The sequence below is a fragment of the Ranitomeya variabilis genome, chromosome 5 (assembly GCF_051348905.1).
Source record: "Ranitomeya variabilis isolate aRanVar5 chromosome 5, aRanVar5.hap1, whole genome shotgun sequence".
Lineage (NCBI taxonomy): Eukaryota > Metazoa > Chordata > Amphibia > Anura > Dendrobatidae > Ranitomeya > Ranitomeya variabilis.
The window spans coordinates 617,110,680-617,138,588 of NC_135236.1; the positions used below are offsets into that span (position 1 = coordinate 617,110,680).

At 45.1% G+C, this 27,909-nt stretch overlaps 3 protein-coding genes across 3 annotated transcripts; 1 reads left to right on the plus strand and 2 right to left on the minus strand.

Annotated features, from left to right (window-relative positions):
* Positions 1 to 41: 41 nt before the first annotated feature.
* NUDCD2 (NudC domain containing 2) lies at positions 42 to 25,991 on the plus strand. Its single transcript, XM_077266105.1, has 4 exons — positions 42 to 344; positions 2,807 to 2,855; positions 10,791 to 10,942; positions 25,495 to 25,991. The coding sequence occupies exons 1-4, from the start codon at positions 156 to 158 to the stop codon at positions 25,576 to 25,578; spliced, it is 474 nt and encodes a 157-aa protein (XP_077122220.1). The 5' UTR covers positions 42 to 155; the 3' UTR covers positions 25,579 to 25,991.
* LOC143773464 (uncharacterized) lies at positions 19,823 to 21,082 on the minus strand. Its single transcript, XM_077260910.1, has 2 exons — positions 20,952 to 21,082; positions 19,823 to 20,840 (listed from the first exon to the last, which is right to left on the minus strand). Exons 1-2 carry the CDS (start codon positions 21,044 to 21,046, stop codon positions 19,823 to 19,825), a joined length of 1,113 nt encoding a protein of 370 aa, XP_077117025.1. The 5' UTR covers positions 21,047 to 21,082.
* LOC143776594 (uncharacterized) lies at positions 20,589 to 22,042 on the minus strand. The gene is made up of 4 exons (XM_077266103.1): positions 21,879 to 22,042; positions 21,715 to 21,789; positions 21,521 to 21,607; positions 20,589 to 21,418 (listed from the first exon to the last, which is right to left on the minus strand). The coding sequence occupies exons 1-4, from the start codon at positions 21,921 to 21,923 to the stop codon at positions 21,170 to 21,172; spliced, it is 456 nt and encodes a 151-aa protein (XP_077122218.1). The 5' UTR covers positions 21,924 to 22,042; the 3' UTR covers positions 20,589 to 21,169.
* Positions 25,992 to 27,909: the final 1,918 nt, after the last annotated feature.

Here is a 27,909-nt window from a genome sequence, read left to right on the forward strand (position 1 = left end):
GTATCTGGATATAAAGCTTTCCTCCTACATAAACATAGAACGGTCATTCGGTATAGACGGTGTATCACGTGATTCTCGGTTCGTTTGACGTTTCAAGGGGTAGCGCAGTAGTAGTCGCGCATGCGCACATGGTCTCCCTGCGCTGACTGCATGGGATGTCGGTGAATTTCGAGGAGCGGAGCGGGGTGGTGCCGTGCCTGACTCCGTGGGGCTGCTGGTACCAGACCATGGAGGAGGTGTACATAGAGGTGCAGGTGCCCCCCGGGACCCGGAGCCGGGACGTGCGCTGCCAGCTGGGGATCCGGGAGCTGGCGCTGACCGTGCGGGACACCGTCTTCCTACAGGTGCGGCGGCCCCTACACTACTCGTTGGTGCGGTTTTTATCTGCAGCACTTGAGTGCCCACATGCGGCTTTCCCTGTACTGTAGACAGATGACACATTTCACACAACCTGTTATTTGTAAGCAGTTTCTTTACTGGCAAGAAAAACTGGCTGCAGAAAAAGAAACGCTGCTGAAAAAATATCATGTGAACATAGTCGTATAGTGTTATTTTATCCTTCAGTCATTTTCTGAGACGTAGCTCTGCCCATTTGGTCGATGGAGCCGTGTGTTCCCAGCTGATATTTTTACTGGAACCATTTTGAGGTACAAACGACATTTTGATCACTTTTTATTGTACTTTTTGTGAGAAGGAGAAGGGCGGTGACTGAAAAATGCCCTTTTTTCACTGTTTAACACGTCCCATCAGCTGTAGATGTCGCAGCTGCTGTGGAACATGTCGTGTGCCCTAAAATATGTCCAAATAGGGAGGTCACCCCTCACTCCAGGCAGCTGCCCATCGTTATCTTACCAGAGGCATCATATTGAACACCTGCTAGTGTCTTCCTCACATAATGTGGAACATTCTGAGACGTTGTGCCTGTTCCCAATTAAATTGTAAAATCCAAATACGTGCACGGAGGAGCCACGCTGACACACTGAGCATCATAGCAGATCATTCTTTATTGCCTCATTCGGTCAGCCTTTATATAGGTTGTTAGTATTCATGTACTGTAACAATGTGATATTCTGGATTCCCAGCAGGGGTCTTTGTCAGGCCCCCAGCTGCCACCCTCATGTCATGGGGAGCCGATTGGCCCTACTGCACCAGTCCCTGTAGATGCGAGTGTTGGTGATTGAGCCGGCTCTGTACGCACCACCCTGACTGTGCAGTTGCGCCAAAATCACGCCAAGGAAACTCAGAAGCACCCTTTCCGGGAGGATTTTGAAGAACCCTCCTTTTCTCAGGAAGCTTCCCGGACTACTGGGAACGTTGGCCAGGATGGCACACACCCAAGTAAACGCGCACACTTCACCATCTGTTTCTGTGACTCTCGTATCTTCTCCCGTTCATTGTAGACATGTAATAAGTTCTTTATAATGGGGTCCAGAAGATCCACAGAATAAGAGGGGCCTTGTGACCCCATCAGCGCTCACTACACAGCTATGCAATAATCAGCATCCCCCCAGTCAGGATGTGTCAGTCCTAGAAGTGTTTCACGGGGCTTGGATGTAGGGCTGGGCAATTAAACTGATTAATTTGAATAATTCACTATTGGATGCCTGCATGATTTTTTTATTTTTTACAAAATTGACAATTAGATTTTTAGCTCCACCCCCTCTTCTGTCATTGGCGGAACAGGCAATTTAGGCGGGAAAACAGTAGCCCACACTACAGCCTTTTGTGTATATTGACAGTAAGCTGCTAATCAGTGCTGGTGGTATGGATGGACCAGGGAGCACATGAGCACCAGTCCGGGCAGTGATAATCTCCTGGTGATAAAACGCTCATTGTATGGAAACGGCACGCAGCCTAGTAAGTGACACATTGCTGATATCAGTGTCTCAGCCTCTACCTCGTTCTGCCCTCAGATTACATAGCAAAATACTGTCAGATTCCCTTTTAAAGCCCCGTGTGATATTTTCTGTGACTGACATCCACTCGGGGAATGCTGATTACTCCATACCTGACTAGGGAGCCCTGATGGTGTCGCTCAACCCTTCTTATAATGGGGGATCAAAAAGACAACAACATAAGGAAATTATTCTAAGTATATGTCTATTATACTTATTTTGGTCTTTTTTTTTACTCCTTTTTGTATATTTGGACCATTATTAAGTGGCTTCTTTTCAAGTCATATCTAAAAAATACTATAATTTTATGATGTGATTTTTGGGGGAATTTTGGATTATTGGACTTGTCTACAAAAGGAGTATAACATTTCCTTGTAAAACGGGAAAGAAAATACAACACAATTACTTTGGCACAATCCTGGTATTGATCTTGTGAAATTTTGAGTTTAAAGTAAATTACGAACTATAAGAGGTTTTCTGGGATTTTTTCAAAAATTGTGATAGAGCAGGGAATGTTATAAAATCCAGAAACGGCTCTTATTTTATCCTTGGATCCATCTCGCTCCGGGCATCCCGGCCTCGCTCCGGGCATCCCTGCCTCACTTAAAGTCTTCCTTCAACCTTAAAAACGATGTTACTATGTTGCTCCGGTCTTGCAGTGGTGAAGACCCATCCATTAGTCATGTGACCATTGCAGCCAGTCACTGACGTCAGCAGTCGGGTGCTGTGCAATTGACACTGCTGAAGCTATTGATTGGCTGCAGCGGTGACGTGACTGATGGGTGGGGGCCTCTAGAGAGCTTATTTTATGACTTCTGTAGATTTGTAACTTTTGAAAAGTCCTGTGTCTTCCCCGGAAACCACTCGTCATTGTGCTCAGAGCTAGAACATCATGGCTTCTTGTTTTTCAGGGACGGCTGTATGACTCCACCATCAGTGATGAAAGCACTTGGACATTGGGTAAGAGCAGAGCTTACTTTCTTACATGGATAAGTGAAAAGTAAAGGAGTTGTAAAAGGTTTTAGAGAACTTGGTAAATGTGACCTAATACATTGTGATTTCCAAAAAATCAATATCCAATGCTTTATTTTCTGTGCTTATTGCAAGTGAAATTGAGAACTGCTCTAGTAATTGCATTAAAGGGTTAATCTGAAAAGCCAAAAGTAAATTTAAATTATTAAATCTTTAAAAAAAGACTAACTTTGGTAATTTAGGTCATGGTTACTGACATCCGCCGTACATGTACGTCACAGGTTGGTAGCGGGTACATGGAGTGGGCTCACGGGGTGCGCTCGCCCCATACCTGGCTGTGTTTACAGCAGGACCTGCCTCTAAGGCTGGAGTCACACATGGCGTAAGACAATACGCCACGTATTATACGTCCGTACTATGGCCGTAATACGGAGAAATGTTCCCAAAATAGTGATCCGTAGTCAGGGTGTGTCAGCGTATTTTGCGCATGGCATCCTCCGTATGTAATCCGTATGGCATCCGTACTGCGAGATTTTCGCGCAGGCTTGCAAAACCGACATCTAATGGATTTATGTGCTCAAATGTTAGGGAAAACATATATATATATCTATAATATAACGCTGGGAGCGTCACTCTGTCCGAAGCCTTTATAGACTGCGCAGGCGCGACGCTCCTAGCGTTACATTATAGTGTCAGGAAAAAAAAAAATGGCGCCGGAAGGCGCGGACTGCCGGGAGCAGGGGGTCGGGAGCAGGGGGACACCGTCCAATATTTCCGCCCTGATTATGCTGTGGCACTTCATGCCACAGCAATTTGTTACGTACGCCATTCCTTGCCGCCGCCATAGCAAGTTGTTCCTTACGCCCGCCATTCCTTTCCGGCGCCATTGTCTTGCTCCTCCTGGTGCCGGAATCGGCGCCTGCGCAGTCCGCGCTTTCCGGCGCCATTTTCTTGAAGACACATTGCAGTGGACAGCGCGGACTGCGCAGGTGCCGATTCCGGCACCAGGAGGACACAGAAAATGGCGCCGGAAAGGAATCAGGTAGCGCAAGTAACAAATTGCTGTGCCATGAGGCTGTGGCACTTCATGCCACAGCTATTTGTTACTTACGCCACCTGATTAATTTCCGCCGCCATTTTCTTGGTCCTGCTCCCGGAATCGGCGCCTGCGCAGTCCGCGCTTTCCGGCGCCATTTTCTTGAAGACACATTGCAGTGTGTCTTCAAGAAAATGGCGCCGGAAAGCGCGGACTGCGCAGGCGCCGATTCCGGGAGCAGGACCAAGAAAATGGCGGCGGAAATGAATCAGGTGGCGACAGCCGCCGCACCCAGCACAGCCGTCCACAGCCGACGCACCCAGCACAGCCACCGCACCCAGCACAGCCACCCACAGCCGCCGCACCCACGCACAGCCGCCGTACCCAGCACAGCCACGCACAGCCGCCCACAGCCGCCTACAGCCACGCACAGCCGCCGCACCCAGCACAGCCACGCACAGCCACCCACAGCCACCGCACCCACCACAGCCACCGCACCCAGCACAGCCACGCACAGCCGCCGCACCCAGCACAGCCGCCGCACCGAGCACAGCCGCACCCAGCACAGCCGCCTACAGCCACGCACAGCTGCCTACAGCCACGCACAGCCGCCGCACCCAGCACAGCCGCCGCACCCAGCACAGCCGCCGCACCGAGCACAGCCACGCACAGCCGCCCACAGCCACGCACAGCCACCGCACCCAGCACAGCCGTCCACAGCCGACGCACCCACGCACAGCCGCCGTACCCAGCACAGCCACGCACAGCCGCCGCACCCAGCACAGCCGCACACAGCCGCCTACAGCCACGCACAGCCGCCGCACCCAGCACAGCCACCCACAGCCGCCGCACCCAGCACAGCCACGCACAGCCGCCGCACCCAGCACAGCCGCCGCACCGAGCACAGCCGCCCACAGCCGCCGCACCCAGCACAGCCGCGCACAGCCGCCGCACCCAGCACAGCCGCCGCACCGAGCACAGCCACGCACAGCCGCCCACAGCCACACACAGCCACCGCACCCAGCACAGCCGTCCACAGCCGCCGCACCCAGCACAGCCACCTACAGCCGCCGCACCCAGCACAGCCGCCGCACCCAGCACAGCCGTCCACAGCCGCCGCACCCAGCACAGCTGCCCACAGCCGCCGCACCCAGCACAGCCGCCCACAGCCGCTGCACCCAGCACAGCCACCACACCCAGCACAGCCGCCGCACCCAGCACAGCCACGCACAGCCACCCACAGCCGCCCGCACCCAGCACAGCCACGCCACATACAGCCGCCCGCACTCAGCACAGCCACATACAGCCGCCCGCACTCAGCACAGCCGCCCGCACTCAGCACAACCGCCCGCACTCAGCACAGCCGCCCGCACTCAGCACAGCCGCCCGCACTGATGGGGGCGCAGGATGGAGCAGCACGTGATAGGATGGGGGCGCAGGATGGGAGCCCATGACAGGATGGGGATGCAGGATGGAGCAGCACATGACACGGTGGAGCAGCACATGACAGGATGGGGGCGCAGGATGGAGCAGCACATGACACGGTGGAGCAGCACATGACAGGATGGGGGCGCAGGATGGAGCAGCACATGACAGGATGGGAGAGCAAGATGGGAGCAGCACATACCAGGATGGAGACCATATACCAATATAAATGCTCGCCACCCGGGCGTAGAACGGGTTCAATAGCTAGTATATATATATATATATATATATATATATATATATATATATATATATATATATATATATATATATATATATATATATATATATATATATATATATATATATATATGTCATTGAGACACATATATATATATTCTGTATTTAGATTTCATTCAGCGCGATATCTGTGAACAGCCGGTAATTCAATTGCCGGCTTTTCATTTCTCCTGCACAAACCCGACAGGATATGAGACATGGTTTACATACAGTAAACCATCTCATATCCCCTTTTTTTTTGCATATTCCACACTACTAACGTTAGTAGTGTGTATGTGCAAAATTTCAGCGCTGTAGCTGCTGAAATAAAGGGTTAAATGGCGGAAAAAATTGGCGTGGGCTCCCGCGCAATTTTCTCCGCCAGAGCGGTAAAGCCAGTGACTGAGGGCAGATATTAATAGCCAGGAGAGGGTCCATGGTTATTGGCCCCCCCCTGGCTACAAACATCTGCCCCCAGCCACCCCAGAAAAGGCACATCTGGAAGATGCGCCTATTCTGGCACTTGGCCACTCTCTTCCCACTCCCTGTAGCGGTGGGATATGGGGTAATGAAGGGTTAATGTCACCTTGCTATTGTAAGGTGACATTAAGCCAGATTAATAATGGAGAGGCGTCAATTATGACACCTATCCATTATTAATCCAATTGTTGGAAAGTGTTAAAAAACACACACACACATGATTAAAAAGGATTTTAATGAAATAAACACAGCGGTTGTTGTAATAATTTATTGTTCTCGCAATCCATTTCCAGGCCCTCGCTTGGCAAAATAATAAACACACAAGATACATACCTTCTGATGTCAGATCACGTCCCACGAAGTAATCCATCTGAAGGGGTTAACTAATATTACAGGCAGAGCTGCGATAAACCACTCGCTCGTGCCTGTAATCCCCGGGTGCTGAAAGGAAAGCAGTGATCTGTACTTACATTGAGTCGCGGTGAAGCGCCCTCTGGTGGATGTTCTCATGAACTGCAGCCTGGGAACTTTTTCCCACGCTCCAGGTCATATGAGGACATCCACCAGGGGGCGCATCACCGCGACTGAAGGAAATGTAGGTCAATGACCTACATTTCATTCATTCGCCGGGGATTACAGGCACGGAGCACAGCTGCATTTGCAGGGCTCCTGCCTGTAATATTAGTTAACCCCTTCAGATGGATTACTTCGTGGGACGAGACGGTTCACCAGAAGGTATGTATCTTGTGCGTTTATTATTTTTCCAAGCGAGGGTGTTCCTGATGGATTGCGAGAACAATAAATTATTACAACAACCGCTGTGTTTATTTCATTAAACTACTTTTAAATCATGTGTGTGTGTGTTTTTTAACCCTTTCATACAATTGGATTAATAATGGATAGGTGACATAATTGACGCCTCTCCATTATTAATCTGGCTTAATGTCACCTTACAATAGCAAGGTGGCATTAACCCTTCATTACCCCATATCCCACCGCTACAGGGAGTGGGAAGAGAGTGGCCAAGTGCCAGAATAGGCGCATCTTCCAGATGTGCCTTTTCTGGGGTGGCTGGGGGCAGATGTTTTTAGCCACGGGGGGGCCAATAACCATGGACCCTCTCCTGGCTATTAATATCTGCCCTCAGTCACTGGCTTTACCATTCTGGCGGAGAAAATTGCGCGGGAGCCCACGCCAATTTTTTCCGCCATTTAACCCTTTATTTTAGCAGCTACAGCGCTGAAATTTTGCACATACACACTACTAACATTAGTAGTGTGGAATATGCAAAAAAAAAGGGGATATGAGATGGTTTACTGTATGTAAACCATGTCTCATATCCTGTCGGGTTTGTGAAGGAGAAATGAAAAGCCGGCAATTGAATTACCGACTTTTCACTAACACCGCTGCGTATTTCTCGCAAGTCACACTGCAGGTCCGTGTGGAATCCGTATTTTTCTCGGCCCCATAGACTTTCATTGGCGTATTATTTGCGCAATACGCTGACAAACGCAGCATGCTGCGATTTTGTACGGCCGTAGAACGCCGTATAATACTGAACCGTAATATACGGCTAATAGGAGCAGCCCCATTGAGAAGCATTGTGCCGTATGTAATGCGAGTTTTACGTACGTAGTTTTTGCGCTCTTACGTACGTAAAACACGCATGTGTGACCCCAGCCTAACAATCGCGGGTGGTGTGAAGCTCCGCCCCGTCTTTGTTAACCTGTTAAATGCCACTGTTAAACTCTTAAAGCAGCCGCGTTAGCAGCTCGCCGGCTTGGGGGCGCATTGAATCTACACGTCCTTAACGTAATCACGGATCACCGATCGGTTACTATGACAGCCAGGGGCCTGTTGAAGATCTCTATGCTTGTCATTACAAAGCCCCCTAAAAACCCTACCTGTGGCCAGGTCAACCCTGAGTTAACCTACTGTAGAATACCCTGGGCATAATGCTATATAGGTATTAAGGGAAAATACACCTGTATACGGACCATACCCATATAATAATGCTGAACACATATCATCCGATTGCACATGCCCAATGGCCTCAAGAAGGTAAGAATCTTTTATATACCCTGAGAATGCAGACTATGTACTGGATGATAAGGTGGACCCAGAGTTCTTGTTATTTAGTAAACCTATAGTGATTGATAATATGTCCAAAGATCAGGGAATTGGACGTACGCTCACAATACAGCCTCCATACAGATAATACAGAGACACAGGAACATCTTAATGAACGATAGCCCAAAAATAAGACATGAAACATAATATCTAAAGAGTACTTATCTTCGTTAATGATCACGTTTTCATCCCTACGTAGTTCCCCCCTCTAATGATAGGGGTTCATCAGAGGATCCAGACAAGTAGAGGAAGTTTCACAACAGTGCATTCTTCCCAGTGGAGGTGAGGATGTGACCTATACCAGGGGTGGGCAAGTAATTTTCCCGAGGGGCCACATATGAGACCATGACTGTTGCCCTCACATAGCCTCCCATGTACAGTATGTGCCCCCGCATAGCCTCCCGTGTACAGCATGTGTCCCCCATAGCCTCCCGTGTACAGTATGTGTCCCCATATAGCCTCCTATATACAGTGTGTCCCCGCATAGCCTCCCGTGTACAGTATGTGCCCCCGCATAGCCTCCCGTGTACAGTATGTGCCCCCGCATAGCCTCCCGTGTACAGTATGTGCCCCCGCATAGCCTCCCGTGTACAGTATGTGCCCCCCATAGCCTCCCGTGTACAGTATGTGCCCCATATAGCCTCCTATATACAGTATGTGCCCCCGCATAGCCTCCCGTGTACAGTATGTGCCCCCGCATAGCCTCCCGTGTACAGTATGTGCCCCCGCATAGCCTCCCGTGTACAGTATGTGCCCCCGCATAGCCTCCCGTGTACAGTGTGTGCCCCCGCATAGCCTCCCGTGTACAGTGTGTGCCCCCGCATAGCCTCCCGTGTACAGTATGTGCCCCCGCATAGCCTCCCGTGTACAGTATGTGCCCCCGCATAGCCTCCCGTGTACAGTATGTGCCCCCGCATAGCCTCCCGTGTACAGTATGTGCCCCCGCATAGCCTCCCGTGTACAGTATGTGCCCCCGCATAGCCTCCCGTGTACAGTATGTGCCCCCGCATAGCCTCCCGTGTACAGTATGTGCCCCCGCATAGCCTCCCGAGTACAGTATGTGCCCCCGCATAGTCTCCCGTGTACGGTATGTGCCCCGCATAGCCTCCTATATACGGTATATGCCCTCCGCATAGCCTCCCGTGTACAGTATGTGCCCCCTCATAGCCTCCTGTGTACAGTATGTGCCCCCGCATAGCCTCCCGAGTACAGTATGTGCCCCCGCATAGTCTCCCGTGTACGGTATGTGCCCCGCATAGCCTCCTATATACGGTATATGCCCTCCGCATAGCCTCCCGTGTACAGTATGTGCCCCCTCATAGCCTCCCGTGTACAGTATGTGCCCACCGCATAGCCTCCTGTGTACAGTATGTGCCCCCTCATAGCCTCCTGTGTACAGTATGAGCCCCTCATAGTCTCCCGTGTACAGTATGAGCCAGATGTACAGCATGTGCCATACGTAGCCGCCCATGTTCGTCATGTATCCCACGTAGCCCCTGTAATACAGCATGTGCCCTACATAGCCTCCCATTTACAGCATGAGCCCCACGCAGCCTCTGATATACAGCATGTGCCCCACATAGCCCCCCATTATACATCATGTGCTCCACATAGCCCCCCAATACAGCATGTGCTTCATGTAGTCCCCGTTATGCAGCATATGTCCCACGTAGCCCAATTCTAATACATGTGCTTCACGTAACCCCCTATATACAACATTTACCCCACACAGCCTCCGATACACAGTATGCGCCCCACCTAGTGCCCTAAATACAGCATGTGCTCAAGTAGCCCCTATATAAGGTATGAGCCTATATAGCCTCTTATATACAACATAAGCCCCACACAGCCCCCTATATACAGTATGAGCCCCCCTTTATACAGTATGAGCCCCCCTTTATACTGGATGAGCCTCACACAGCCTCCTATATACATAGAAAAATCCCATATACATGGGGAAAACCCAACACATGCTCTGCTCTCTCCTATGCACTTGACTCCGCCGTGCACAGCTGACACACTCCGACATCGCTACTGGCTCACATGCTGATTGGTGGAGGATTGAGCCAGCGGCCCTGTCCTCCACCATTGTATTCACTGGTGTCTGCATCCAGAGGACGCTGAGAACGGTGGCCGTGAGGGGCAGATAGACGGAGGGCACGGTGCGGTCTGTGGGGCCCCTGTTTCAGCCATTCATCTGTGAGACTCAAATGGCCGGATGTGGCCCGCGGGGAGCACTTTGCCCAGGTCTGGTCTATACAGATTGTAGGTGACATTAAAGGCAGAAATAGTTCTGAAATTCTTGGTATGATTTTTTTCAGATCACAAACGCCTGGCGTTTACCAGGGATGTGTAGATTGTTACATCTGCTGTATGAGAAACAGAAGGCTTGTATGTCGGGCTTTAGAAATACTTTTTGCATTTTATGAAAGTTTTTATATATTTTTTCTTGCATAGATTGATGAGCATGCTTTACTGTCCAGTGGAAATAACTGCAAAAATACACACCAGGCAAACACTACCATTCTGTTTAGTGTCATTAATTATTTATTTTCTGTCTTTTTTTGATGAAGAGGACAAGAAACTTATTCGAATAGTTCTAACCAAGTCCAACCGGGATGCTGGCAATTGTTGGCCTTCGTTACTAGAAGGAGAGTACTCGGCTGATCCGTGGGTTCAAGAGGAGATGCAGAAAAAGCTGACACTGGAGAGATTCCAGAGAGAGGTAATGATCCTGGAGAATAGTTACTCCCACAGTAACACTCGCAGTGTTCTATACTCCGACACTGTGCTGTGTATATGTCCAACAAAGAGGAGTGTGTCCATGTAAGAATTAAAGGGGCTGTTCAGCAGCACACATTTCTACACCATACCTGTCTATCACTGAGGGGACACGGGCACCACACCTGTCTATCACTATGAGGGGACACGGTCACCACCCCTGTCTATTTCTATGGGGGGACACAGGCACCATACCTGTCTATCACTATGGGGGGACACGGGCACCATACCTGTCTATCACTATGGGGGGACACCGGCACAACACCTGACATTAACTAGAAAAGGACAAGGGAAAAAACATAGCAAAAAAAACAGTTCCTCCAGAAGAGCAAGGTAGATCCCACATGGAAAGGTGATGAGTTAAAGGGTTAAAGCTCTACTTACTTTGTAGGCCAGGAAGAATCTTATCCCCCTCCTCCCAGGTCAGTTTCTCCTCCATGCACAATGAACAGTGCAGTGGAAGTTAAACCATATACCAGAGTGATTACCAATCCAGCAAGAAACTCACAGAATTAGTGTAATAGATAAAAACACATTTACAACCGAATAAAAAGTAAACAGCCAAATCTACACATTACAGGCTTCCCCTTTATCAGGACAGACAAATGACTTTCTAACTGCAGCACACAGGGTCCTGAGACCCCTCACAGGTAGTGACATATCTTCATCCTGTTTACACTATGCTCTCATCTTTAAAAAAAAAAAAAATATATATATATATATGTGTATGTGTATGTGTATATGTATATGTATATGTATATGTGTGTATGTGTATATATATATGTATATGTGTGTATGTGTATGTATATGTGTGTATGTGTATATATATATGTATATGTGTGTATGTATATATATGTATGTGTGTATGTATGTATATATATGTATATGTGTGTGTGTATGTATATATATATATATGTGTGTATGTATATATGTGTGTATGTATATATATATGTGTATGTGTGTATGCATATATATGTATATGTGTGTATGTGTGTATATATATATATATATGTATATATATGTGTGTGTGTGTGTATGTATGTATGTATGTATGTATGTATGTATGTATGTATGTATGTATGTATGTATGTATGTATGTATGTATGTATATATATATATGTGTGTGTATGTATGTATGTATGTATGTGTATATATATATATATATATATATATATATATATATATATATCTCTCTCTGTTAATTTTACGTTTGGTGTTATATCTATGTTTGTTAACTCTTTCTCTTAGGATCCTAGTAGTTCTTCCTACATACTGGATTCCACATGAACAATCCATTGCAGAAATAACAAAATCGCTCCCTCAATTTTAAAATTTTTTAATTTGAAAAAAGTCCCCTGCATTGTTACACTTAACTGTTTTTTGTCTGTGGGTGATTACTACACATCTGTCAAACTTTTCTTTCCCACATTTATAAGCCCCTTATATATTTAACCAATTATTTTTATTACGATTAATGACCAGGTTTGGTCGATACGAGTTACAGCCACCACCTTTCAGGCCTGATATACTGCATTCTATAATGCTGTATATCTGCCCCCGATCCAACCTGCAAGAGAAGAAAAATAAGTTTTATTATACTCACCTGGGGGACGGTCCGATCCGATGGGTGTCACAGGTCCTGGTCCGGGACCTCCTATCTTCTTGTCATGCCGTCCTCCTGCTTGCTTCATGGCTCCCCGGCATCACGCTCTGGCGCAGGCGTTCTTATCTGTCCTGTTGAGGGCAGAGTAAAGTACTGCAGTGCGCAGCTGCCGGGCCTCTCTGACCTTTCCTGGCACCTGCGCACTGCAGTACTTTACTCTGCCCTCAACAGGACAGATAAGTACACCTGCACAGGAGCGCGATGCCATAGAACCTGTATTGATGATGCATTGTCGCATCATGAACATGAAGCAAGCAGGATGGCGGCATCACAAGAAGATGGGAGGCACCGGACCAGGACCTGCGACACCCATTGGACTGGACTGCCCCCCCAGGTGAATATAATAAAAGTTATTCTTCTCTTTCAGGTCGGCTCAGGGCTTATATACAGCATTATAGAATACTGTAGATAAGCCCTGAAAGGCAGTGGCCGTAACTCGTATTAGCCAAACCTGGTGACAGGCTCCCTTTTTAGTTTGGATTGGAGGGGGTTACAAATTCTTTCATTGTTTTTGCTCTCCTATAAACTTGGAGTGCTACTTAAAGCCTTCACCAAGTATGGGTCATTGTGCAGGATCCCATAATGCTTCTTACACATATTGTGTATTTGTTTGGCATTATTGTTGTATCTAGTGACAAAAGCCAAATCATATTTTTGGCTAAGTCTTTTTTTTTTTTCTTTATTCATCTTAGTACTGGTGCAGTGGGATCTATTTTTTGGCTTTTTCCTTTGCCCCTTCTATGATTTGTTTAGGATAGCCCTTTTCCTGTATAATTGATCACCTGTTTTATTCATCTGAGCAAAAAAAACATTTTTGCTCTCTACAATTCCTCCTCATGTGCATCATCTGACTGAATGGCATGTTTGTCTTCTATTTTTTCATTTTAATTGTTACTCTTCTTTTAAAATGTTCTTCTCCTTTTTAATAAATAGGGTTAAATCCCAAAAAAACTATTGATTGATTGTTAAAAATTAGTCACCACTCACTGATTTTTTTTTTTTTAATTTTTTTTTTTTATATTTGAATGGTAATAAATGTGTCATTGAGCCCCTTCCAAGTGAAAATTATGTCATCAATAAACCGTCTGTTAAATTGAATATATGCAGAAAAAATCAATTTTTATGTATAAACTCCTCTTCAAACTCCACCATGTCCGAATTTGCATAAATCGGTGCGCATTTTGCTCCCATTGTGGTGCCATTGCTCTGCAAATATAATCCCCCCTCAAAAACAAAATAATCGTGTTCCAGGATGTATTCCAAAGGATCGACAATGAATAGCTTTTGTTTATCTGCCATCAGGAGAACAATCTCGCCACTTTCTCACCACTCTCAAACCTTTCTCATGCTGCATGCTCGTATAGAGAGCATTGACATCCAGTATTACCCAAATCATATCGTTTTGCCAATCATTATCCTTCAAAAGGGGCAATAAATGCCCAGGGTCCTTCAAATAAGCGGGTAGAGCAAATACAAACCTCTGGACTTGTCCATCGACCTATTCCGCCAGTGCACTGGAGCAGGACACACACACAACTACTGCCTATTATTAGAATGGGACACGAGTACAATAAATGCCTATCCTGGCCCCCCCCATATGTCACCATCCTGCCACCATGTAGGTCCTCTCAGCCTGCACCCTCCCCATATGTCTCCATATAGGTCATCTCATCATGCACCCCCATATGAAAGCCCCCATATATGTCCTCTCATCCTGCCCCCCCCCCCCCCCCATATGTCACCAGTTATATGAAAAAGTTTGGGCACCCCTATTAATCTTAAGCTTAATGTTTTATAAAAATTGGATTTTTGAAACAGCTATTTCAGTTTCATATATCTAATAACTGTTGGACACAGTAATGTTTCTGCCTTGAAATGAGGTTTATTGTACTAACAGAAAATGTGCAATCTGCATTCAAACAAAATTTGACAGGTGCATAAGTATGGGCACTCTTATAATTTTCTTGTTTTTAATACTCCTACCTACTTTTTACTGACTTACTAAAGCACTTTTTTTGGTTTTGTAACCTCATTGAGCTTTGAACTTCATGGCTAGGTGTATGCAATCATGAGAAAAGCTACTTAAAGTGGCCACTTGCAAGTTGTTCTCCTGTTTGAATCTCCTCCGAAGAGTGGCATCATGGGCTCCTCAAAACAACTGTCAAATGATCTGTAAACAAAGATTATTCAACATAGTTGTTCAGGGGAAGGATACAAAAAGCTGTCTCAGAGATTTAACCTGTCAATTTCCACTGTGAGGAACATAGTAAGGAAATGGAAGAACACAGGTACAGTTCTTGTTAAGGCCAGAAGTGGCAGGCCAAGTAAAACATCAGAAAGGCAGAGAAGAAGAATGGTGAGATCAGTCAAGGACAATCCTCAGACCACCTCCAGAGAGCTGCAGCATCAACTTGCTGCAGATGGTGTCACTGTGCATCGGTCAACTATACAACGCACTTTGCACAAGGAGAAGCTGTATGGGAGAGTGATGCGAAAGAAGCCGTTTCTGCAAGCACACCACAAACAGTCGGCTGAGGTATGCAAAAGCACATTTGGCGAAGCCAATTTCTTTTTGGAAGAAGGTCCTGTGGACTGATGAAACCAAGATTGAGTTGTTTGGTCATACAAAAAGGCGTTATGCATGGCGGCAAAAAACCACAGCATTCCAAGAAAAACACTTGCTACCCACAGTAAAATTTAGTGGAGGTTCCATCATGCTTTGGGGCTGTGTGGCCAATGCCGGCACCGGGAATCTTGTTAAAGTTGAGGGACGCATGGATTCCTCTCAGTATCAGCAGATTCTTGACAATAATGTTCATGAATCAGTGACAAAGTTGAAGTTACGCAGGGGATGGATCTTTAAGCAAGACAATGATCCAAAACACCGCTCCAAATCTACTCAGGCATTCATGCAGAGGAACAATTACGCTGTTCTGGAATGGCCATCCCAGTCCCCAGACCTGAATATCATTGAACATCTGTGGGATCATTTGAAGAGGGCTGTCCATGCTCGGCGACCATCAAACTTAACTGAACTGGAATTGTTTTGTAAAGAGGAATGATCAAAAATACCTTCATCCAGGATCCAGGAACTCATTAAAAGCTACAGGAAGCGACTAGAGGCTGTTATTTTTGCAAAAGGAGGATCTACTAAATATTAATGTCACTTTTCTGGTGAGGTGCCCATACTTATGCACCTGTCAAATTTTGTTTGAATGCAGATTGCACATTTTCTGTTAGTACAATAAACCTCATTTCAAGGCAGAAACATTACTGTGTCCAACAGTTATTAGATGTATGAAACTGAAATAGCTGTTGCAAAAAAAAATTTTTTTATAAAACATTAAGCTTAAGATTAATAGGGGTGCCCAAACTTTTTCATATAACTGTAGGTCCTCTCAGCCTGCACCCCCCCATATGTCTCCATCCTGTCTCCATATATGTTATCTCATCATGCACCCCCATATGAAAGACCCACATGAAAGGCCCCCATATATGTGCTCTCATCCTGGCTCCTACATATGTCTCCATCCTGCCTCCATGTATGACCTCTCATCCTTGCCCCCCATATGCCTCCATCCTGCCCCCATTGCGTTCTCTCATCCTGAGCCCCCTGATGTCCCCATCATGCCCCTCCATATGAAATACCCCAATATATGTCCTCTCCCCCTATGTCTGCCCATAAAGTTTCTCCTTACGTGGCCAGGGTCAAGCAGCATCTTTTTCCTCAACTATTTGAGGCACGGACAGGCCGGCGCAAGACAGTTGAAATGATCTGCGGTCCCTGGCAGCTCCTATTGCAGTGCAGGAAGCAGTTCAGCCCAGCAATAGATTGCAACTGGACGGATCGGGCCCCCCTCCTCACCGGACCCCATACACCAGTAAGGGTAGTAATATTAGCCCAGATGGCGGCCCTGTAAGGCACTTAGCACTTTATACTGATATATACAGTACTTATTTATCACTGTTCATAAAACAATTCCTTTAGGCTTATACTAATCTCATCTACCCAGCATTTATCATGTATTGTCCTGTCTGACACAGTCTGCGGGCACCACTGCTTTTTCCATCTGATGGTTGTTGCTGCCTTTGATGGTATCTTGTTGTGATGATCCATGAAGACTATGCACAATTTCTCCATATGGACTCATACTTGCCTTAAAGCTTTTTGGATTATTTATTGAGCACTTCACAAATATTGCTGTTCCATTTATACTTGCCAGTGATTTAATTTGGCAGTATATCCCTTTTTTTAACTCTGGTTTTATATTTTGTTTATTTGAATACCTGTTAAATAAAAAATTCTGATTTTTATTGTTAATGGGAGTACCCTCTTTTTCAGTTCAATGATTTATTTCTTCTCCCATGGACTTCTTGGTTCCTTTTAGGCTATAAGATTTGAAATTTTGCATATTTAAAAAAGTTATTTTACTTAACAAAAAAAATTGAAAATAATTAGTACACCCCAATGAAAGTCTTAGGCTAGTTTCACACTAGCGTTTACTGCATTACGTCGCAAATCCGTTTTTTTGCCGAAAAAACGGATGCGTCAAAAAATTGAAAAACGGTGACAAACGTATGCCACGCATCCAGCATTTCGACGGATCCGTCGCAAATCCGCTAAACGTTTCCGTCGAAAATACTGGATGCGTTGCATACGTTGTATCCGTTTTACCATCCGTTGTATCCGTTTTTCCGACGGATCCGTTTTTAAAAGGGGAGGCTCCCAAAATTTGATTGGCTACTGGAAAATTTGAAAAACTATATAGTACTGTATTTACAGCCCATCTTTGAGGGTTTTAGTTTTGTGGCAGCGATGGAAGGTGTTCTTGGGAGGATTGCTAGTTTGGTTACCGACGTTATCTTTGAGACAAATCGCCTGGATATCATAGTGCGGGAGAAGGAGGCGGCAGCGGAAAGGCGTAGGATGCTTCTGCAGCAACGGAGACGGAGACGAATGTGGATTCATCCGATTAATCAACTACGGATGACCCGGGGTGTCCAGTCCACTCTGTACCTGGAGTTGCGGCACAATCCACACAAATTCCACAACTACGTGCGGATGAGGATTGAACATTTTGATTTTTTGCTTGCAAAACTGGAGGATGTCATCCGAAGACAGGATACAAGGATGAGGCTTGCCATCACACCGGCGGAGCGGCTGATGGTGACCCTGCGGTAAGCCTCTTTTTTTTATTTCATTGCTGATATTGAATGTTATATTACATGCTGCAGAAAATACTGCGCTGGCATATTGCGCACTATTTTCTGCAGCATGTAGTTTTGGTTTTCTTGGCGGACATTCAACTGCTTTATTTAAATGTCATTGCTGATATTGAATGTTAACAGACTGCAGAAAATACTGTGCTGAAATATTGCGTTGCATTTTCTGCAGTTTTTTTTTTTTTGGGTTTTTTTGGGTTTGATGACATGCAACTGCTTTTTTCCTGTCATTGGTCATTTTGAATGTTATATTACATGCTGCAGACAATACTGCGCTGACATATTGCGCACTATTTTCTGCAGCATGTAGTTTGTGTTTTCTTGGCGGACATTCAACTGCTTTATTTAAATGTCATTGCTCATATTGAATGTTAGATAACAGACTGCAGAAAATACTGCGCTGAAATATTGCGTTGCATTTTCTGCAGTTTTTTTTTTTTGGGGTTTTTTGGGTTTGATGACATGCAACTGCTTTTTTCCTGTCATTGGTCATTTTGAATGTTATATTACATGCTGCAGACAATACTGCGCTGACATATTGCGCACTATTTTCTGCAGCATGTAATTTGGGTTTTCTTGGCGGACATTCCACTGTTTTTTTACACCGGATTCATGCTGGTTTTATTGGGTCTCCTGTCATTTTAAAAAAAATTAACAGTGCCATATTATAAAAAATTGCACAGACAAACAATTTTTAACATTTTTTTTTTTTTTTTTTTTATAAAGTTTCCTAGCTACGGGTGAATCTATGACTTCGCTCCATTATCAGTTCAGGCTGGGCATTTCAACTATCTCTGGAATAGTGAAGGACACATGTCGGGCTGTTTGGACCACTTTGCAACCAGAGTATATCCCCCAACCATCCACGGAAATCTGGTTGCGAAGTGCTGAAGAGTTTCAGCAAATTTGCAATTTCCCTAATTGTGTGGGTGCAGTTGACGGGAAACACATAAGGATTGCGAAACCGGCAGGAACAGGATCGGAGTATTATAATTATAAGAAGTATTTCTCCATCGTCCTTATGGCTATTGCAGACGCCAACTGCAGGTTCCTTGCCGTGGACATTGGAGCGTATGGACGGTCCAATGATTCGCAAGTGTTTAAAAACTCTCCGATGGGTCGTTGCCTTTATGGAGAGAGCTACGATTTCCCGCCAGCCAGACCACTGCCAGGAACAAATGACCCAGCCCTGGAATATGTCTTTGTAGGTGATGAAGCCTTTCAACTGTCGATGCACCTACTGAAACCGTACAGTAGCCGGAACTTAAACCATACCAAGCGGGTCTTTAATTACCGGCTTACTAGAGCACGAAGAGTAGTGGAGTGTTCCTTTGGCATATTGACGGCGAAGTGGCGAGTTCTGCTGACGGCTATCAAGCTGAAAACAACAACTATAGACGAGGTAGTTAAAGCCTGTGTGGTGCTCCACAACTTTGTCCTGTCAAAGGAGCCCGTTTCTTTGGATGATGAAGAGTTGGAGACCACCTTGTGGGACTACCGCAGCAGCTCGGTTCGCTCTACAAGTTCAGTTACAAGGATGAGGGACCAGTTTGCCGATTATTTTGTCTCACCTGTCGGGCGGATCCCGTGGCAAGACATGATTGTGTAACCTGTTTCCCATGTGTAACCTGTTTCCCATGTGTTTTGGTTATGTAAAAAAAGTGTTTCTGCCCCCCCCCCAAAAAAAAAGGCCCAAAAGCGTGGTTTTCTTGCTAGTAAAACCATTATGTTATACCCTTTACATGTCTGGTGTTTGTTTTTATTAAACCTTTTTTTATTATATTACCTTAATAAATCCACACACACACAAAGAGTAGAATTGTAATCCGAATTTTATTTTAACTCTTTTTTTTTTTGTTTTGCAAAAAAAATATATATATATTTTCCAACATTTTTATAGAAAAATTAGAACATTTTTTAGAATCTTATTTACACACTTTACAAATTTTCAAAGTGTTGGGTGGAGATATGAGAGGAGGATGGGCCGGAAGGTTGGACCACGTCGATAGGTGGGGAAACCCTACTTGTTTGGGGTGCAGTGGAAGTGGGGGTTAAACCAAGAGGCTGACCAGAGGGGGGTGGTGTTGGGGTAGGTGGAAGAGAAAAGTTCAGTAAGGAAAACATTGGGGAAGTAATTTGGTCTAGGGGCCGGGATTGTTGTGGGGACTGGGTCGGGTATTGTGACTGGGTAGGGTAGTGGGAGTGGCGTGGGGTTTGGTAATGGTGCTGGTGTGGGGATTGGAGCTGGGTTTGGTAATGCTGCTGGTGTGGGTATTGGGGCTGGGTTTGGTAATGGGGGGTATGGTGTGGAAATGGGGCCTGGTGTGGAATTGGAGTGGAGGTGTGGTGAGGTGTGTGGGTCGATTCATTAATGGCCTGCAGTGCAGCATTATGGCAGGTATTCATTACCCGCATCTGTTGCTCAAAAGAAAGCTTCTCCATGCTCATGAGCATGGATTGGAAAAAAAGGTTGGCCGGATCGGGACTTACAGCTGAATGCAGCCTATCCAAGCGACTGCTGGTTTCCTGGCTTGTTTCACTGATGCGTGATTGCACCATGTTGAAACCAGCAGTCACTTGCTCTCCCAAAATTTTGAAAGAGCCTTGGAAGGATGCATTCAGGTGTAAGAACTCAGGAGCATAGCTCCTTTCCTGACCCCTCTGGCGCTGCCGCCACGAACCTAATGGTGGTGTCGAGGTGGCAGGATCAGAGGGGTGGGGTAAAGGGAACGCTAACTGTTCAGCATCAGATGCGAGCAATGAAGCCTGCAATAATGCTCCACTGCTTGGGGCGGATGAAGTGGAGGGGACAGAGGGGTCAGAGGAGAGGACAGAGGGGTCAGAGGAGGGGACAGAGGTGTGGGGCCTACCGACGTGGCCCTCAGTGGCGGACTCAGGAGGGATCGCTCCAGAGGGCGCAGAGGAAGATGCAGGCGCCCGGTGGCTGGAGAAGGTGCTGTGAAAGAAAAAACAAAAGAAATTAATACATTGGAATGAAAAAGCCCTGACTGAAAGCAAACTAAGTAGACAGGTTAACATGGTTATTAGTGGGCTGTAGAATACTTACACTCTGCTTAGCATGGTTCGCCTCAGGAAGGAGAGGGCCTGGCCATATTTATATCTGCTCCTCTTCCTTCCTGCAGAGCCACTCGGGGCCTTCATCTCATCATTGAATTCCCTCTTAAAGCGATCCCTCAGTGACCGCCACCGCTTCCTAACCTTTCCAACTGTGAAGACAAGAATCAAAAGAAAATACAAAAAATTGGTAAATGCAATACATTACAGTCAGCTCAAAACATCACTGGAAAGTGAATACTTACCTAGTTTGCTCTGCTGCTGAGGATGAAGGCTCTCCCGCCTTGGAAACAGGTTGCGACACACTTCGTCCCAGAGCCGACGGGTGACACCGGTATCAGCATGCCTGCGGTCAGCCATGTTCCACAGCGGCTCCCGCTCGCGAACCTCCTCGATGAGACAATCGATGTCAATGTCATCATCATCATCCTCCTCTTCTGCGGGAGCACGCTGTGAAGCCTGTGTCAAAAAAAAAAAAAAAAAAAGGAAAACAAACAAATTAGTACACTGAAATACTAAAGTACCAATAGAATCCCCCTCCCCCCCAAAAAAAAAACTCACTGATGGCCGACCGTGGCGACGAGTCCGCCGACTCTGGGACTGTCTGGGAGAGCCTTCAGCGGCAGCAGCAGGAGCAGCAGCAGCAGCCTGAAATGAAGGAAACAAATTCTCAGTTAAGGTAGGCAGGTGTTTAGTAATCTGTTTTGTGTATGGTGCAGTGTGATGTGCGAAGCAACTGTTTCACCACTACTTACACTTGGTTCCTCCTCCACTTGCATCTCTCCACCCGTCTCGCCCCCTTCTGACAGCTCCTCATCTGATTCAGCTTCCTGTTGAAACATAATGTATGCATGTAGTTATCCATAAAAATTTAATTTAAAGAAATTTAAAAAAAAAAAAAAATTTTGTGTTAACTTACCGATACACGCTGTTGCTGTGGAGGAGGGCTGTCAGAAGAGGACATCGTTTTGTGGTCCTGGTGGGCAGCGGCTGTGTCCTGGTGGGCAGCGGCTGTGTCCTGGTGGGCAGCGGCTGTGTCCTGGTGGGCAGCGGCTGTGTCCTGGTGGTTCTGTAAGTTAAAGACACACTTGCAATCTGCTCGACACATTGAAGTAGCAGATTGGGGTCTTCAAAACTTACTTCTAGCTCTTTAGCTGTGGTCCTGGTGGGCAGCGGCTGTGTCCTGGTGGGCAGTGGCTGTGTCCTGGTGGGCAGCGGCTGTGTCCTGGTGGGCAGCGGCTGTGTCCTGGTGGTTCTGTAAGTTAAAGACACACTTGCAATCTGCTCGACACATTGAAGTAGCAGATTGGGGTCTTCAAAACTTACTTCTAGCTCTTTAGCTGTGGTCCTGGTGGGCAGCGGCTGTGTCCTGGTGGGCAGCGGCTGCGGTCCTGGTTTATCTGTTATATGTATAATGGATCTATAGTTAGACCACCCCCTGAACTAGGTAATGTTCAATGATAAACACCCTACTAAAATGATGTCAGAAATGTTCATACAGGTGAACACCAAAACCCCCCCAAAAAGTTGCACGTTATACCATTCATTTCCATGTCCCAAAAAACAAAATTTTTTAATGTTAACACCATGAAAAAATATATTTGACACATTTTATTTAAAATAAATAACCTCTCCCCCCCCCAAAAAAAAAAAAAAATACTTTACAGGTTAACCTTTATTAAAAAAAATGAGCCCTCAACCAACCCTGTATTGCATGTGTAACCATTGGTACATACACCAGTTTTAAATTTACCTTTATGAAATAATACTACGGACATTTTTTTAATAAACATTTTATTATAATTTTTTTTTTGCACTTTTTTTTTTAAAAATCACAAGGAGCTGACATGCTCTTTATTTTAAATACAAGTACTTCAACTGCAAATGGTTATAACTGTAATAAAAAAAAATTCAACACTTTTATTAAATAGAAAAACCCCACACTCACACATTCAAACCACAAGCTGCACACCGCTAGACTTTTTTAAAAAACACATCAGATTTAAAAAAAAAAAAAAAAAAAAAAAAAAAAAAATTAAACCACATGCTGCACAGACCACTATACAGTCAATACATCAGAAAAAGGCAAATAACCAATTATACAGCATGGACAAATGCACATGCCATCAACAAGACGTACCCAAAAAACATGCATGGTATGTGTCCACATTCAGGATCGCATCAGAATTTGGGCAGGATTTCCCATCAGTATTTGTAAGCCAAAACCAGGAGTGTAAAAATTAGGTAAAGTATAATACGAAAACAGGCACACTTTTGCTTTTATCACCCACTCCTGGTTTTGGCGTACAAATACTGATGGAAAATCCTGACCACATCCTGATGCAATCCTGCACATGGACACATACCCTCCCACATGAACAGGCATAAAATTGGCAAAGGCATAATATGGTGCAGGCACATGGTACAAAAGCACACAGCCGTCCAAAAATGCACACATACACATGCACGCACATAGCTTTATGCAAATACACATATGTACAACAAAGGCAGAAAGGTGAAACCAATCAGAAGACGCATACACACACACACATACAAAAGGCTGACAATCCTTTGGCTGAAGCAGCAGGTCTTCACAGTGGCTGGCATCATGGTGGATCTGGACTCTAGCATGGCACTGGCTGGTGCAGGACGATGGCAGGCCTCAGGTTCTCTTCAGGTTTTAAGCTCTTGCTGTAGTCAGTAGTACCTCATACACACAGAAATGTACAGGCACACAGATGCACACTAAAATTGCAATACTCACACTGGCTATGGTGGCTGGAGTCTTGTAGCAGGATGTCTGGAGTCTTGTGGCAGGATGGCTGGAGTCTTGTGGCAGGATGGCTGGAGTCTTGTGACAGGCTGGCTGGGGTCTTGTGCTTGGCTGGGGTCTTGTGGCAGGCTGGCTCTTGCTGGCAGGCTTCTTTGCTTCTCTGTGTCTTGCTGGCATATGTGGGGTTCAAGGCCCAGGCCAGGTTTATATAGATTTGGGGGTGTCTGACCAATTGGCAACAAAATACTTCTTCTGAGCATGCTCAGTGTAAAAAAAACGTATTGCAGCGCTGCATTGCGTCGTACGACGTGTCCCGACGCATCCGTCGCTCATAGGCTTCCATTGCAGCCAACGACGTATGCCGCAGGATGCGTCGCGACACGTTTTTTAGGCGGAGACAAAAAACGTTACAATCTACGTTTTTTTGAGACGACGTGTCGCCAAATTTCGACGCATCCGTCGTAAAACGTACACGACGTATGCCAATCCGTCGCCATACGTCGCCAATACAAGTCTATGGGAAAAAAACGCATCCAGCAAAAAGTTTTGCTGGATGCGTTTTTTCTGAAAAAAGACGTTTTGAAACGTAATGCAGTTAACGCTAGTGTGAAAGTAGCCTTAGGAGCAAAACTGAAGTTTAGACTTACAAAATTCTACTCAACAAGAAGTCAACCACAGGTAAAACTAATTATTTATTAAACAGAGGACTGTCACAGAGTGTTCCTAAATAGTGAATATCAAATGTGCTCGGATACGGTCTTATCCTAGTATCTTGGGCGTGCTGGGATAATATATTCGAGTTCCTGCAGCTGCATGTTTTGTGACGGTAGACAGCTGCAACACATACAGGGATTGCTCCCGCATGTGTTATGGCTGTCTACCTTCACAAAACATGCAGCCTCAGGGACTCGAATATAATATCTGAGCACGCCCAAGATACTAGGATAAGACGTTATCCAAGTACGTTCGCTTATCACCACTATTCCTTAACAAAGAAAACCGCTTCACATTTCATGCTATCAGTAATGGTACCATGTAGAAGAGCAATGTCACAAGATCTGAAAAAGGAACTAATTTCTTTAAACAAGGAAGGTGACGGCTACAAGATTAGCAAAGGAAAGCTTAGCAAATGTGATACAAAAATGTAACAACGCTAGAACTAGAGCCATCTCCCAGAAGTTAACACCTAAGCAGCACCGTCTTCTGATGAGAAGGGTGACATTAGCGGTTTTACCCAGAGCTTTTCTACTTAGTACAGAATTGTACATTTTGTTTCCTCAGCTGACATGGGTAAATGGCTGTGGGAAGAAATTCTTTAGTGCTTTGAGTCTTCTAGGAAACTTCAGGATGTTTTGTCAGCCTCCATGCTGGATCTCGTTGAAGTTCTTCCTCCCTTATGATCCCTATAATTGTGTAAGAGACATGGTTTAGATTAGTAATGAAAACCCCATAATTCCTCATAGGAACTCTGCATTTCCATTGATACAGCTGCAAATGTTTCCTTTGTGGATTGAAAACAATGTTTGGAAGCGCAGCAGATAACCGCACAGTGATAAGTCCCATCGTGTGTGACTAAGCCATCTTGTAGTTCAAACTGCAAATTCGCGAAGTGCTTTCTCAAGAAACTTTGGGGTCAGCCTCCAATTATTGCTGCAGATTCCACTTAAATTCCACTTGGAATATTTTCACAGGAGCAGTCTACTCGCACCTACACATAATAGGTTATTAAATCAGTAACCCATTGTTCCTGTGTCTCTTTCAGAATCCTGGATTTGACTTCAGTGGAGCAGAAATTTCAGGAAACTACAGCAAAGGAGGGCCGGACTTCTCCAGTTTACAAAAATAAACTCATTTCTTAGGCAATGTGCACGCGTTTAGGAATTTTTTTCGCTATAGGCAGCATCAATAGTAAAAAGTTGGTCACACTTGTCAAGCGCTATGTTTGACAAGTGTGACCAACCTGTCAATCAGTTTTCCAAGCGATGCTACAGAAACGTTAATTATGCTTGCAAAACGCTAGTGTTTAGCAGGAATACGCATGCCAATTCCGCATGCGATATACCCACGGCAGGAGTTGCAGAATTGCCGCAGTAATTTCCGCGGCAATTCTGCAACGTGTGCACTTAGCCTAAATGGACTATTTATATTTTTTTTACGATTGCAGGATAGAAATAAAATGAAAAACAATATATTTGTGTAAAATAAGTCATAAAATTGGGATAACCTTATTACGTAAATAAAAGAAAAGATGAACTGCTATGTAAGTTTCCCAAGTGTTTTATTTCAGACCAAATGGAGTGCTTTAATGTGCGTAGTCATTCATTATGACAAATATTTAGTGCTTTTGCCCCCAAGGTGGTTTGCACGTTAATGACCATTTTTTACAAATCTGACCACTGTCACTTTATGAGGTGATAACTCTGGAACGCTTTAACGGATTCTGAGTGTTTTTTCGTACGTCATGATAGTGGTAAAATGTATTTGATATGACTTGCGTTTGTGTAACATTTTTATAATGTTGCAATTTTCTAACTTTGAATTCTAATGCCCTTAAATCACAGAGATATGTCAAACAAAGTAGCTCATAAATAACATTTTCCACATGTCTACTTTACAACAGCAACATTTTTTATTGTTAGGAAGTTCTAAGGGTTAAAAGTTGACAAATGATTTCTCATTTTTGCAACAAAATTTACAAAATGCATTTTTTTTAGGGACCACAGAACATTTGAAATGAATTTCATTAGTCTATATGATAAAAAAAAATACCCAAGTGTGACACCATTCTAAAAACTGCCCCTCTCAAGATGCTCAAAATCACATTCAAGAAGTATATTAACCCTTCAGGTGCTTCACAGGAATTAATGGAATGTGTGAAAGGAAAAAATGAAAATTTAACTTTTTTTTTCACTAAAATTTAACTTTAGACCCAATTTTATGTATTTTCACAAGGGTAACAAGAAAAAATTTGTAATGCAATTTCTCCTGAACATGCCGATAACCCATATATGGGGAAAAAAATCACTGTTCAGGTGCATGGCAGAGTTCAGAAGGGAAGGAGCACCATTTATCTTTTTAAATGTAAATTTTGCTGGAATTATTAGCGGACGCAATGTTGTGTTTGGAGAGCCCCTGATGTGCCTAGTGGAATCCACCCATAAGTGACTCCATTTTGGAAACTAGGCCCCTTAAGGAACTTATCTAGCTGTGTGATGAGCACTTTGAATTCCCAAGTGTTTCACAGAAAATTTATAATATAGAGCCGTGAAAATAAAAAATCACATTTTTCCACAAAAATGATCTTTTTTTAGCCCACAGTTTTTTATTTTCACAATATTAACCGGAGAAATTGGACCACAACAGTTGTGCAATTTGTCTTGTGTACGCTGATACCCCATATGTGGGGGTAAAACCACTGTTTGGGTGCATGGCAGAGCTCGGAAGGGAAGGAGCTCCGTTTGACTTTTTCCAAAGCAAAACTGGCTGAAATTGAGATTGGACACCATGTCGCATTTGGAGAGCCCCTGATGTATCTAAACAGTGGAATCCCTCCACAAGTGACCCCATTTTGGAAACCGTGAAAATAAAAAATCATATTTTACCCTTCGCCACGACAGCACCCACTAGAGAGAGGGTATCCACCCATAGGAACAGGAAACCTACAGAAATAAAAGGGGCGGTCGACCTCTCCTCCTCAGTTGGTTTCCTGTTCCTATGGGAACCGAAGTGGACACTGTTGTGAAATTGGATTTTGGGCTCCCCCGGTGGCCACTGGTGGAATTGAACTTGTGTGCATCATCCCCTCTGTTCACCTGTTCCCATCAGGATGTGGGAGTCGCTATTTAACCTTGCTCCTCTGTCACTTCCATGCCGGTCAACATTGTAATCAGAAGCCTTTCTGTGCATGTTCCTGCTACCAGACAACTTCCAGCTAAGTCGGACTTTTGTCCTTGTTTGTTTTTTGCATTTTGTTCCAGTTCACAGCTGCAGTTTCGTTTCTGTGTCTGGAAAGCTCTTGTGATCTGAAATTGCCACTCTGATGTTATGAGTTAATACTAGAGTCTTAAAGTAATTTCAGGATGGTGTATTGATAGGGTTTTCAGCTGACCATGAAAGTACCCTTTCTGTCTTCCTGCTATCTAGTAAGCGGACCTCGATTTTGCTAAACCTATTTTCA